This window comes from Rhinichthys klamathensis, unplaced genomic scaffold (assembly GCF_029890125.1).
Source record: "Rhinichthys klamathensis goyatoka isolate OS25496 unplaced genomic scaffold, OSU_Roscu_1.1 h1tg000180l_1, whole genome shotgun sequence".
Classification (NCBI taxonomy): Eukaryota; Metazoa; Chordata; class Actinopteri; order Cypriniformes; family Leuciscidae; genus Rhinichthys; species Rhinichthys klamathensis.
In genome coordinates, this window is record NW_026606708.1 from 2,043,740 (window position 1) to 2,058,200 (window position 14,461).

Below are 14,461 nucleotides of genomic sequence, written 5' to 3' on the forward strand. Positions count from 1 at the left end.
GTTGATGAAAAGATCTGTATAAATTTTATACAATAAAATAAAAACAAACATGCCCCTAAATTATTTAATACGTATTGTCTTACTAAATTGGGTTGCTCTCCATGCTTGGGAATAATAATAATAATAGATGCAATGTAAATGAAATCTAAAGCTAAATGATTTCCATTGTGGCTGATTTTATTTACATGAGGTGTAATGTCTTTCTTGCAGTGCAAAATCAATGTACATATTAGTTGTGAAGCTCTGTATATACAGCAATTCCGACTTTGTATCTGTTATTTTTTGCTCTGTATATTTGGAACTGTTTGATTGATAAATAAATTGATTTGCCCCACAGATTTTGTATATATATATATATATTTTGCTCATAAGAGTAAAAAAGCAAATGTGTCGTGATACAATATGCAATACGCAAAAGTGTACAATAAGCCATTAAGTTTTGTTACAAATTGTAACAATAAAGTTCCTTCCAATTAAATAAGTTTTTCAATCATAAAAGAACAGGCCTAGACTTTAGCAACAAGTGTCTTGATAAACATGGAGGACTTGGCAGCCACTCAAATTCTGTACAGGAAGTTGCCTTCTTTGTCAAAAAAATCGCTTCCCTTCTGTTTCACTGAACTGGGGGTTTTCTGCAGCGTCTGTGCGATGTGCTCTAGCTCTTCCTCTGTCAGAATCACCCCATCCCACTCTTCCTCCTCCTCCTCTAACTCGATATCATCTCTCATGTCCATTTTCGCTGTAGAGTCAGGCTGCTCCTGCAAAGCAGGTGTCAGTTTGTGTACAGCTGATAGTACTTGAGATGGTACTACATTTCCACCAGAGGGCGTCAGTCCAGTCTCACCCTCCCTCACTGCAAGGGCTGTTTTACTCAGTGTTGTCAGGGCACCTGTTTTTCCAGAGGAGAGTATGGCTGGTGTTGCACTCTTTGGCAGTCTGGACTGTTCAGTTTTGCCATCTCTGAGAGACTGCTGCCCAGTACTGACTAACACTTTAGAGTCCTGCTTTAGCTTTCGGACAACTGTTGGGGTGAATTTGCTGCGGAGGACTTTGGAGATGACATCAGGGCTTACAGAGAAACCCTCTGCTAATCTCTGTAGTGTCCATTCCTCTGGGGACTCCTGCTTTAAGTACCTGTGAAAAGAGACATATGACTGCTCAGTGTTTGAGGGGCGGCAGATAACTACAATATTTTGGGTCAGACATAATATATATATATATATACATATATTATGTTATTACATACAGAAATGTGTTTGATTTGAAATGATCATATGACCTAAAGTTTCATTTAAAGCATCTGCTAAGAAATATTATATTAAAATTACACTTTAAAAGTATAAACACTTTTTTATATATATATAAATACACTACATTTTTTTAAACTGTAGTGTACATTTAAAAAGAAATATTAAAATACTGGGCATAGCAAAAAGATGAACAATTTATATATTATTAATTTGCAACCACAGTTACTTTTTTCAATTAATTAATTATCTGACACATTCAAACACCAAGATTTCGTGCTTAACAAATATTAAAATGAATACTAAAGTCCTTCAAGGAAATTTTCAATATAGTCACATGCAAGTAAATGCTGAAAATAAACATACAGTTATACAAAAATGTCTGACAGCTGAGCTCAATGCTGTGACTGACCGATCAGAATCAAGAGCTGTGTAATAAACAGACATATTCACACTGATACCTTATCTGTTCAATGGCATCCCAGGTGAGTTTTCTCTCCGGGTCTCCAGGATTGTTCATTTGCCTCTTGATTATGTGAAACTTTGCTGCTTTATGCTTTCTCTTCTCTTCACTGCAAAGGAAATCATTTTAATACATGAAGACTGAGGTATTTGCTTTTGTGCTCCTGAGGACTCACCTAATAATAGAGTTCAGTTTGGCTTCCACTGCATCCATATCATGGTCATCTTCAAACATGTCTTCCTGTTGTTTCTGTTTTGAATGTGAATCAGAATACCTCGGCGACATCCCTCTGTATGCGCCTCGACTGGCATGGCGACAAACAGGTCCTGGGAAAGGGGCCAGTTTGGTGGCCAACATGTAGGCCATTCTCCATGGTGTGACCATTCTGCAACAGTCACAAACATAAAGATAGTGACATCTGAATTTGCTACTTAATCCAATATAAAAAAGGACTATTTATCAAATAACTATTTATAATAGGAGTCTGAAGAATAATCTGAGAACAAACTGAAAGTCAAATTGTTGTTTTTATCATTTAAGGCTAGACACTGGTCAATTTTGAGATTTTGGACTATTTTGCTTCCATACTTTGTCTTCTTTCAGACTAGCGAAAAGGAAACATTCAAAGTACATTTTAATTTTATTACAGTTTATATATTAGCGTCTGTAGATTTCAATTACAATTTATATCTTTAAAGACTGTTTTCTCAGAAATAGGTTTTTTTTTTCTCTCTGCAGCGCAAGAACCCCCACTAAAATAATAGCAATTGCCAAACTTTCAAGTTTTATTCCTATCTATATTCTGAAGGTTTTTACAGTTTTTTCCCCACATATCATTCGCCTGATTTATGTAACATTTTATTCCTAAAAACTGAAAAGCACTATGTCTACGTCACTTCTTAAACGTAGCCTAAGCTAATTTGTAAACCATCGTACAAAAGGTCAAATTTACCTTGCTCTTTTCCGTAGCTCAAACTTTACATTTATACAACCATATAATGTCAAATTGCTATGCGTATACATTTTGTAAACAGTGCCTGTAAAACTCACATGTTCCTCTTGCTTTTCTCTCCTTCCACGGTGACATTATTACACCGGAAGCATGGTTTATTCACGCATGCGCGGCAGTCATTCGATTCTTTCCGAGTCGGAGCGTTTTGTTTTTTACTCGGCAACACTCGGCTCCGTTCGCCGATCACATGCCACCGGAAGCATGGTTTATTCACGCATGCGCGGCAGTCATTCGATTATTTCCGACTCAGATCGTTTTTACTCGGCAACACTCGGCTCCGTTCGCCGATCACATGCGTCAAGCCTGCCCCTTTCTTCTCTGTGTGGCTCATTTTGCGCCATTTTGTCCGCACCACTGTGTTGATTGGGTTTTTGAGATCTGTTGTGGAGCCAATCAGAAGGGTACCGGACAACCGGAGAAACGGTAAAGGGTTGCGCTTGCTCTAAGGGAAATGGTAGCTGACAACACGGATTGGTTTGTCAGTGACCAACCAAATGACTAATTCCGAATACAGAAATCAAATCGGTTAATTATGCGAGAGGTAGAGAGCGCGAGCCATAAGCTATACGCGCGCGAGAACGGACACTGGACATGAATGATACTGTTAGTGAAGCTGTCGAAAACAAAGACAGACCTGCAAATGATTGTGAAATAGGGTCTGTTTTGAACTAATTTAAAAGCATCTCGCTTACCTTGGTTTGCCCATAACAAGGAGCAAATGTTTGTGAAATGCTGCAAATTTGTGAATTATTCAGACCTTCATGTCAACTTTTCAGCCACTTTGTGTGTGTGTAGCTAAAAACATCAGAAAAACAGTCAGAATGTAATATAAGATGATGCTCATAATGTTAAACACCTTCAATAAGGAAACATTCAGTCTCAAAATACACCTGGCTTCTGGCCAAAACCTGCAGCCATCACGACACCAGACAGAAGTCATGATTTCATAGAAGACTGCTAGTTGTGCTTGTTCTGAATAATAAGTTGGAAACGCCTTGCATCTCATTTATTTATTTATTTTATGTTGTTATGACAAATTAGGTGAGGAAGGAGAGATGGAGCAATATACAACTACAACCGGGGATCAGATAGTGGTGCAAGCTGCCAATGGACAAATCCAGCAGCAGGTAAGAGCCAATGTAAACACTCTTACTGTTTAATCAGTGCTTTTTACTGTGGGAAAAAGGACCATGACTGTTTGATTTTGTTTGTTTTTTCAGGCATTTAAAAAAAACGTGTCTAAGTTGTACATTTTACTGTATGTACTGGAGATGTGTATAAGGTGCAGTAGTATTTTTAAAATAGGAGAGTAATCTACTTCAGGAAGTGGTTACCAATTCAAGGAAAGGACTGAGTAAATAGTATTGAACTAGCCTGCAGTCTCTCTCCTTTGAAATGAAATACCTCAGTCCTGATAAAAACAAGGTTTATGTGACACAAACACACCCAGTTGCCAATCACTATATTAATCACAGCTTCTCTCTCTCTTGCTCTAAAAAGCAACTTTTTAAAGGGAGGATATTTATATATATGTGTCAGTGTGTATCATTTTGTATTATTTTTGACAAAAGAGCTGCTGATTTATCACTGTAGAACTGGTTGTTAAATTGTTTTGCTTTAGAAGTCAGATTTTAAATTGGAATGCAGGTTCTTGGTGTTGTACTGATGAATTGTTAAAGGGGCTATGTGTAGGTTTTTACTTTAAAAAATCTTTAAGATAAGCCCCTTTCACACAGAGATTCCGGAAAATACACAGATAAAGCGACCCGGGATTTGACCCGGGTTCGTTTGATTTTGCTTCGTTCACACTGCCAGTGATTTGCCGGAATCAGAGAGCGCGTTCACACACAACCCGTGTATGTTCCGGAAAGACACGTGACATCGATGTGACATGTAATGTCTCAGCAACGTGTATAGTTTGCTTATGAGCTGCGATTTCTCTCTGGAGAAACCACGCTTGTGCATTTTTTTCTCTGATTCGATCATAAACTAGCGCATTTCACTAGCCTGCTTTCACTTCACTTCAGCGTCATCATTACGACACGGCATTGGTTACGGCTTTTGTTCACACAGCGCGCGTTCCGGGTCTGAACACGGCAATGTTACTAGGTCCCCAACCCGGCATCGATCCCGGCATCAGTCCCGGGTCGTGTTTGCGTTCACACAGAAGGCACTCTGGCAATTTGCCGGCAATTTGCCGGGTTCAAAGCGCTGTGTGAAAGGGGCTATAGAGTCTTCATTTGTACATTTATGAACCAACCATAATGTAATAGAAAGAATGACACCTTGACTGTCCACCACGGTTGCCTCTATCAGCCTGTAGGCTCAATTGTGTGAGGAGTCGGGTCCGAATTGGCGTGAAAATTCACAAAATGTGACGTCATGCGCGTTCTCGTTTACTTGGGCTTACATCCGTACGGCAGCCATTAGTAAGCAGCGGCAATCGCTAGCAGTAGTGTTTCAAATGGACTCTGCAGACGGAAAGAAGCGACCAGCCTCCAGCACAATCCAGATACCCACGGAAACTCCTCGTAAGTTTAAAAAAGAAAAAGCCTTATCCAGTGCGGCCAGAGAACAAGCATGAGACTGGCTGCAGTTTCTCTAACGGCCACTGGTGTCAGTAATGGTAAGAAATTTCAGAACTTCCGCAATGCTCCTTTAACAATGTTTTTTAATCAACTTCCTCTGTAGTAACGGTTCTTTACCACTGAAAAGTACACCAATAGGCTTTATGCACAGCTTCACTACTTCCTGAACTTAAGCCAGCTCCTTTGTTTCCTGTCTGCCATTATTAGACAAACTGATTAATCCAGGTGATTAATCAGTTTGTCCAATAATGGCAGACAGGAAACAAAGGAGCTGACTAAAGTTCAGGAAGTAGTGCAGCTGTGCATAAAGCCAATTGTGTCATGATTTTGTGCCAAAATTAGGTTTATTGGATAGATAATATATATCCTCCCTTTAAAAAGTTGCTAAACCATTTTTTGATTGTGAATCTGTTGAGAACCACTGGTCCAGAATATCAGAAAAGGACAGTGTGAATTACGGGATTGGATTAGGAAGTATAAAATAACAAAGTGGATTTCTGTAAGAGAGAATGCAGAGCAAAGTGTGTTGTGGGATTGTCCACAGGCTCAGGGCACCGTAACTGCAGTACAGCTGCAAACAGAAACACCTGTCGTTACGGCAACAGGCCAGCAAGTGCAGACGCTCCAGGTAGTTGTGTGAACTCCGACCTTCAGGCTTGTGATGTTGCATGCGTCATGTCACACTGTCTGCGAGGATGTGAGCTCGTCCAGCATGCCTCGCTTTTACTTACAGCAAATCGTGATCCGGTTCGTCTAATGTTCCATGTTGTCCGTGGCATCAAAGCATCTGCTTGGGACACATTTTCAAGAAGAATAATTTGTGTCTTTTAATGTGTCTGGAGCAGAATTTAAAAAGATTTTGTAGAGTAACTATGGAGTCATTATTACTATAAGATCACTTGCATGTTATCACCACGTTATACTGATCAGTTCACAGCACTGTATGGATTTTGGATGAACTGCATGATTGTCTGATGAACATGTTGAAACATGAAATTCTAGCTCCCTCATTCCAGCCATTACCACCAGTCTGGGTCATTTTCTGTAGAAATTATAAAACAGTAACATAACTGGAACACCATGGCCATTAAAATAGAAAATGTCCATCATAAACAGTGATGTATGTCCTGTGTAATGGCTAATATTGTGTTGAATATCTACATCTCACCATGCTAACTTTCAGTTTATGTGTGCGCTCAGGTCCAGGGTCAGCCATTGATGGTCCAGGTGAGTGGCGGGCAGCTGATTACATCCTCTGGTCAGCCCATCATGGTACAGGCCATGTCTGGAGCTCAGGGCCAGACCATCATGCAGTTGCCTGTGTCTGGAGCTCAAGGCCTTCAGCAGGTAAGTGCCATTCTGGTTGTCATCAACACTCCTCATTGTGGGAAAGTCTCCTTAAATAGATCTGTAGATTGTCCTATTATACTGAACAGCAAAATGATCTATGTTAATATTGCACATATTTTATGAAACAATGGATGAGGATAATGATTATCATTATTACACTCAACAGGAAAATTATCTTAATATCCCTTTGTTATTATTATTAATGCTCATATTATATGAAACAATGGCTTATTATATTTCAAGGTAAAATGATCTGAATTCGTCTCTGTTCTCCTTATTATTGTAATCAATGTTTTTTTTGTATGTGTAAATGTAGATCCAGTTGGTTCAGCCGGGTCAGATTCAGTTGCAGGGAGGTCAAACTCTGCAGCTGCAGGGTCAGCAGGGTCAGACTCAACAGTTCATCATACAGCAGCCCCAGACTGCCATTACCGCCGGCCAGAACCAGGTCTCAAACACACTTTATTCTTTTCTCTGGTCTGTTTAGTTGGAATGTAACTAACAATTACAAACCTAGCACACTTATGCAAATTAATAACATCGTGGTTAAAATGGTGTGGGAACGTTGTACTTTATTTTTTCACTGATACATTATGTTGTGCACGAATTAAGCGAATGCTGTCATAACAACTATAATGACTAGAGTTTGTGCAATTGGTATAAGGCAGATTTTTTTTTTAGATTACTTTACACTGGTTTTGTTGTATGAACTGTAAATGAATTTGTATTCTGTATTACAGGGGCAGCAGATAACATTACAAGGACAGCAGGTTGCCCAAACAGCTGAAGGACAGACCATTGTATACCAGCCTGTGAACGCTGATGGCACAGTTCTGCAGCAGGGTATTTAAATACAATACCTATACCTGGTTTATCTGTCTTCAGTGAACATGAAATCAGACATGAACATGATAAACTTACTAGATGATCAATCAGGGTTTTAACAAACATTAATATGCCATTATACTGAAGGTTATTCAGGTGAGGACTAATAGTTATGATCCTCCATAGGCATGATCACCATCCCAGCAGGCTCCCTGGCAGGCACTCAGATTGTCCAGGCAGCAGGGGCTAACACCTCCACAACCAACAGCGGGCAGGGCACAGTCACCGTTACCTTGCCAGTATCCGGAAACATGGTGAACACTGGGGGAATGGTCATGGTAAGACCTCCTGATGAGGTATCTAACAAACTTAAACCGTCCCCTTCATTAGTCATCACAGGTGTAGGAGGGTGCATGCTGTGTTAAAACTCAATCACCTTGCTTGTGGACTCGCCTTTTCACATGCTGATCCAAACTTCTGAAAAGTAAATATATTTGTACAAATGATTTGACCTTGAAGGGATAGTTCACCTAAGGGCTGGGCAATATGTCTAATCGAATATTAGAAAATCGTGACTCATCCCTACTAAAGTAAACAGCGCTGAAATTCAATGAAGAACACACATGTTGGTGATTTAAACTAGTTTAAAGCCAGACGAAACAGCGCTGACATTCTCAACAGCACTAACAAACACAAGAAGCATTGTGCAATGAATGATCCAGTTAGAATTTTTTAATCTACAAATCACCATCATTTATGATGGATTTACTGTAGTAACACTAACTGCACAATGTTATTGTGGCAGAAAGTATTTTTGTTATTAAGCTATAGCGCATTTGTATTTATAATAAATGTATTTAGGCTACTGTTTTTAATAACAAATACCATATAGTTATATATATATAGAACCCATATAGTTACATTTTGCGTGCTATGTTAATGGTTTTACTTTGGTGATTATTTGAGATTGTAAGATTGTGATAACCACGGTAGACTTCTAACTTAAACTGTCAGAATATAAAATTTTTACCCAAATAAAAATGAGGTTGTTACAATTTTTATAGATGTTACTGTTTTTGTTAACAAATTTAACTGCATCTGTCAAATGTGCATTTCTAAGGGACAAAACATGTAATATAATTCATATTGCAGCTTGCATGGCAAACTGTACTAAAGATGCGTGCCAATAAAAAGTTTCATGATTTGAAACAATATCACCTGTTAGAACATGCAGAAACTAAGCAAAAAAACTAAAAAATTTAAAAAAAATATATATATGTTTATTTTGTCAAGGAAAAAAGGAAAGAAAATTGTAGAGAATTAAAAAAGTGTACCTACCTCAGATTTGTGAAATGTTCACCTGTTTACCAAGTATTTGTCATGTTCTTACAATAGTTTAAAACCACTAACAGTCTGGTTTCACTCAGGAGCAAAAATCTGCCTTTAAACTTTAAAAAAAGAAAGATTTGACATTTTTTTTGATAATTATCAATATCGACGGATATGAAAACATTTATGATATCTTTTTTTTATATATTTTTTGGCCATATCTCCCAGCCCTACTTCACTGAAATGTTGTTTCAAACTCACATGACTTTCATTATTCTGTGGCAGTGTTCATTTATATACTATTATAGTTTTATTTTTTTAATATTTCTATTTTAATTTATTTTTGTTTAAGTTTTAATAGTTTTAGTACTTCAACTTAAACTTGTTAATATCAGTAATCATCTTGGTATTTTGTGGCTGAATGTCGATATACAATATATCTCTGTATTTTCTACTTGTTTTTTATTTGGATAAAAAAAAAAATCAATGTTGTCCTATAAACAATGCTTATATTGAAGGCTATGGAAACAAATATAGTGAATGTAACCATATAGGCTATGCTATTATATGCAAAAAATGCTAAAATCACATTACATTCTGACATTGTAACTACAATATTACAATCTAAAAACAAAATTAAAGCCTTTAAAGTAGAAGTTAAATTCACTAAACTAAAAATGAAAATAAATTAAAATAAAAGCACAGACTGAATGTTAATTATTACAAGCTTATACCAGATAAAGGGAAAATACAGTCATTCATTTATCTGAGCTTATAGTAATTATATAGTCCACATTTGATTACCCAATTGCAATAGTCACTTTACAGTTACTGCTGTCATAGGGATACACTTGTAGGTTTAAAATCTACATATATGGCACATTTAATGTACCTAATGTACATGTAAGGTACAACAAGAAATATTTGAGCAAAATGTATATCCGATGTGTATCTGTCAGAGCTTCTGATGGAGCAAGCCACTTATGTGAACAGTGCTTTTTCATTTGGAGCCTGACAGCCAGCAGATCCCCAGATTCAATTTCATTATTATATATAAAAAAAAAAAAAGATTGGCTAAGACACATTTTTCCTTTTTTGTTCCATGAGAGAAAGAAAGTCATACAGGTTTGGAACAACACAAGGGTGTAAATAATGATATTGTATTTAAGGTGAACTATTCATTCAATATGTAATAGCATTCAGTGTCTTTCAATTTAAAATAAAAAAAAAATCCTAGTTTCAGGAATCTTCCTAGAATTTGATGATTTACTCAGAAGTAAGTGGAAAGTGGCGACCTCCATCTGCTCTGTTAATATTTAGCATTGATTCAGGTGTAAGGATGATATCTGCCTGTCGCCTCTTCACAAATGATCCACTCAGCTGTTCTGTGGGTGTCCTTTTCTCACGCTAGTGTGTCATCAAATTTCAGTCCATATTACATCAGCTGTCACCTGACAGATCGCTGACTGGATTGCTAATTAATTTGATTTGATTGATTGATTGATTGATTTATTGAAGTTGTTACATTTGTTAATACATTTTTATGTCTGTTCAGGTTTGGACATAGATTGAATTAATTCTGTGTGCCCCTTTTCTTTCCTTCCCGCTCTTCCAGATGATGCCGGGTGGTGGTACTGTGCCAGCCATCCAACGAATCCCTCTGCCAGGAGCCGAGATGCTCGAAGAGGAGCCGCTTTATGTTAATGCCAAGCAATATCATCGTATCTTAAAGAGACGGCAAGCTCGTGCCAAGCTGGAGGCAGAGGGCAAAATCCCTAAAGAAAGAAGGGTGAGTCTTCCTCTTCTGAATGCCATGATGCGCACCTTAAATGAATTCGGTCTCATATCTCAGACTGATTCCTTGCTCTCCCCTACAGAAATACCTTCACGAGTCACGTCACAAACACGCCATGCAGCGGAAGCGCGGTGACGGGGGGCGCTTCTTCTCACCTAAAGAGAAAGAAGAAATGGCCTTGGCCATGCAGGTGAGAGCGCAGGGCCATGTCAAGCAGGAAGACCTCTGCAATGCCACCGAACTTGCGAGCGCACATTGGCTGTCCGAGCACACTCCGCCCCTCGCTTAGACGCTCATCTCCGCTTAGCAGATGCATTCTCACTCCTTTCCCGGTGTGACATGCTGTCATTGGCTGCTCTTGCACGCATCACCTCCTGCTTTTTCCTGTGCTTGTTGGCTGCTTGAGTCTGTCCCATCATGTCTCATTGCTAGTTAAGCATTCGTGCGAACAGACTGCATGATCTGCAAAATCTGCCGTGTGGTATTTTATGACCTGCCTGTCTGAACTTGGATTTCTGCAATATTTAACAAGAAAAAGATCATCTCTTCACAGTCATGACATAATCACGATGAAAACACTGATATTCCTCGCATACTGATGCAGCTCTTCCGAATTGCTGATGCAATGTGACTGACTTTGTCATGTGACCGTTTCTGTTTGATCTAAGCACCATTATTAACAGCATGGAGGTTAAAGAAAGCATGAATGCTCAGTTTGCCAAGCTCAATCATGAAATCACTGCCTGAAAATGATTTTTTTTTTTTTGAGGAACCAGTTTAAAAGAAATGAGATTTGTTTGAAATGTATATATTTTATGTTGTTTTGTTTACTACATTTTTTTTTAGGAAGAATTTGTTTTGTTTGGTGGATACTGTCCTTTCTTGATTGGCTTAACCTGTGCAGTGTCGTCACTGTGTTCATTTTTGTCGCATGTTGTGATTTTTATGCTGAATAAACATTCTGACTGACTTCCAAAAGGTTCACTGAGAAAAATAACTCAAACTACAAACTCAACTACCGTTTTAGAGTTTGGGGTCAGTAAGATTTTTTGGTAACACTACAATAAGGTGCGTTAGTTAATATTAGTTAAAGTACGAACATTACATGTTCTCAACATGAACTAACAATGAGCAATACATTTGTTACAGTATTTATTAATCTTTGTTAATGTTAGTTAATAAAAATACAGCTGTTCATTGTTAGTTCGTTAGTTCACAGTGCATTAACTAATGTTAACAAATACAACCTTTGATTTTAATAACGTATTAGTTAAAGTTGAAATTAATATGAACTAAGAATAATAAATGCTGAAGAAGTATTGTTCATTCTTAGTTCATGTTAACTAAGGTACTTAACTAATGTTAACTAATGAACCTTATTGTAAAGTGTTTTTTTACAAGAAATAAATCATTTTAATCAGCAAGGGTGAATTAAATTGCTCAAAAGTGACAGTAAATACATTTACAATGTTAAATTCTATTTACTAAATGCTGTAATTTTGAACATGGTTAATCAAAGAATCCTGAAAAAAAATGAGCAGTTTTTCATAAAAATATTAAGCAGCACGACATTCTTTTCAACATTGACAATAAATGTTTCTTGAGCAGCAAATCAGCATATTAGAATGATTTCTGAAGGATCATGTGACACTGAAGACTGGAGTAATGATGCTGAAAATTCAGCTTCGATATCACAGGAATAACTTACATTTTAAAATGTATTAAAATAGAAAACTTATTTTAAATTGTAACATTTCACAATATTGCTATTCTACTGTATAACAAATAAAGGCAGCCTTGGTGAGCATACGAGACTTCTTTCAAAAACAGTTTAAAAAAAACTTGCTGACCCCAAACTTTTGTACAGTATATTGTACTGTGAAACAGCAGTGAACCGTGCCTTGTGATTCATGATCCTGTTTGCCTTGTCAAGTCATTTTTATTCAGAAATGTTTTGGGATTTAATATTTCCAGGTACTTCACTGACTAGAACAGGACAAATGTCTGTTTTGAAGTCTGTAATGTTAAACAGTTGTATAGAACAGAAGTCTTAACTTTTCCTGAAATCCAACGATGTGACAGCTTGGTAAACATAAACCTTTTGCTGTTTTTTCTTGGTTATTCAGTGTTTTTCCTGATGCTATAAGTCATGATGTCTCAACCCTAGTAAAAAGGCTTAGTGCTGAGTGAAGCATATCTCAAATTAGGCGTGAGGGTAATGATTGACCCTCTTCTTCTCCCCTTCACCCCTGCAGGAGCAACAGGACCAGAACCAGACTGGAGACGAGGCTGTGGCCCAGATGATCCGGGTGTCCTAGCACTAGGACTGCTACCATTTTTAGTGACTCTGAAGGCCCAAATTTACACCAATGTGAATCTCCAATGCAACGCTAACAGTCCTAATTCATCATGGCCTGTGTTTCTCCTGTCTCATGTCTTCCACTGAAGGGAGGGGCCCTGTTTTCTGTTTTCTCTCTATGGTCTGCTATTGCTCCTGAGGACGCATATAGAAAGAGCCATTACTGTTAATGTACAGCGTAATGAATTCAGCTTGCTGTTTAAAAAGCAATTCAACAACAGCAAAGCGTAAATTGACCTACAGAGACGGAGAATACGCAGCTAACCAAGGACTCATTTACCGTGATGTTTCTCAAAGGTGGCAGTAGAAGCTCATGTAGTGTTGTTCAGGCTATGTGTACATGTTTGGCATGGGGAAAAGAGCATTGGGGAAACAATAAAGGCAAAAGGGCAACATTTTTGGGAAATCAGTCCTAGTCACCAAGGAAACACCGGGCATATAGGGGTGTCCTTGTTTCCCAAGCTTTTATCCAGATTTCCCTTAACATGAATTCATTTTAGTGTTTTGAAAAAACTATCATTTGTAATTTGAGTGAGTTTTGTGTATCCAGTGACCTGTCTTCCCACCTCATCTAGTTCCTACTTGGAAATGTGAATACTCTTGAGTTATTGTTTAGGACATTGAAGTAGTCTAACCTGTATTTTGATAAAAGTTGTGTGTGGAATGCATTGTGAAATATCTTGCTTTGTGAACTTGCCTTTATTATTCTAATCTGTGTGAGCACAGGATGGATGTAAATGATCCTAATTCAAACAGTTCTATGATGCGATCTACTAAAGTGCAATTGAAATCAGATATTTTAAAGCAGTGGCTCTTAGGACGTGGGGCGCCCTACAATTATTTACATTTACTTATCTCTCTCTCTCTGTGTGTTATATATATATATATAAACACACACACACACACACATATATATATATATATATATATATATATATATATATATATATATATAGGCCTTGCCTATATGTATTAGGTACAACAAAAAATACCTACGTCAGCAGATAGCAGGTGACAGTTCACTAATCACTCATAAATGAAAATTAGAACCAATAGGCAAAGACTGCGTATTATGGAATTTAAAGGGATAGGTTAGGGATAGACAGCCTCATTCACCATTCACTTTCACAACCTTATATGTGTCTCACAAAAAATAGAAAGTCATACAGGTTTGGAACAACATGAGAGTGAGTAAGTGATAAGATTTGTGTGTGTGTGTGTGTGTGTGTGTGTGTGTCAACTGTCTATTTAAATCCCATAGCCTATTTTCCAGGTCAGTTATGCGCATTTGTTTACAGTTATCCTTTTGAGTAAGTTTTGAGAGTAATACGTTTTCAAAATATATTCAATTTGGATTAATAATGTTAAATTCGCATTTTCGACAAGAACTGATTAAAATAAGGTATTCGAAAAGCGACACATTACGGTACATGCACCGTTAAGACACGGTTCTCGTGCAACTTCCTCTGCGTGCAGGTGCTCGCATTTACGCC

General features: G+C 37.7%; 2 protein-coding genes across 9 annotated transcripts; one reads left to right on the top strand and one right to left on the bottom strand.

Moving 5' to 3' along the window:
• Positions 1 to 412: 412 nt before the first annotated feature.
• ngrn (neugrin, neurite outgrowth associated) lies at positions 413 to 2,117 on the bottom strand. The gene is made up of 3 exons (XM_056261124.1): positions 1,886 to 2,117; positions 1,709 to 1,819; positions 413 to 1,134 (listed from the first exon to the last, which is right to left on the bottom strand). Exons 1-3 carry the CDS (start codon positions 2,092 to 2,094, stop codon positions 558 to 560), a joined length of 897 nt encoding a protein of 298 aa, XP_056117099.1. The 5' UTR covers positions 2,095 to 2,117; the 3' UTR covers positions 413 to 557.
• An 892-nt stretch (positions 2,118 to 3,009) lies between these two features.
• On the top strand, positions 3,010 to 13,636 carry nfyal (nuclear transcription factor Y, alpha, like). 8 transcript variants are annotated; one of them, XM_056260977.1, is made up of 10 exons: positions 3,011 to 3,145; positions 3,764 to 3,849; positions 5,855 to 5,941; positions 6,511 to 6,657; positions 6,977 to 7,108; positions 7,401 to 7,503; positions 7,672 to 7,841; positions 10,430 to 10,603; positions 10,692 to 10,799; positions 12,865 to 13,636. In XM_056260977.1, the coding sequence occupies exons 2-10, from the start codon at positions 3,778 to 3,780 to the stop codon at positions 12,925 to 12,927; spliced, it is 1,056 nt and encodes a 351-aa protein (XP_056116952.1). In that variant the 5' UTR covers positions 3,011 to 3,145; positions 3,764 to 3,777; the 3' UTR covers positions 12,928 to 13,636. The 8 variants fall into 8 exon arrangements, with proteins under 8 accessions (XP_056116950.1, XP_056116952.1, XP_056116954.1 ...); XM_056260979.1 differs by having other exon boundaries at positions 7,672 to 7,823; XM_056260978.1 differs by having other exon boundaries at positions 5,855 to 5,938.
• Positions 13,637 to 14,461: the final 825 nt, after the last annotated feature.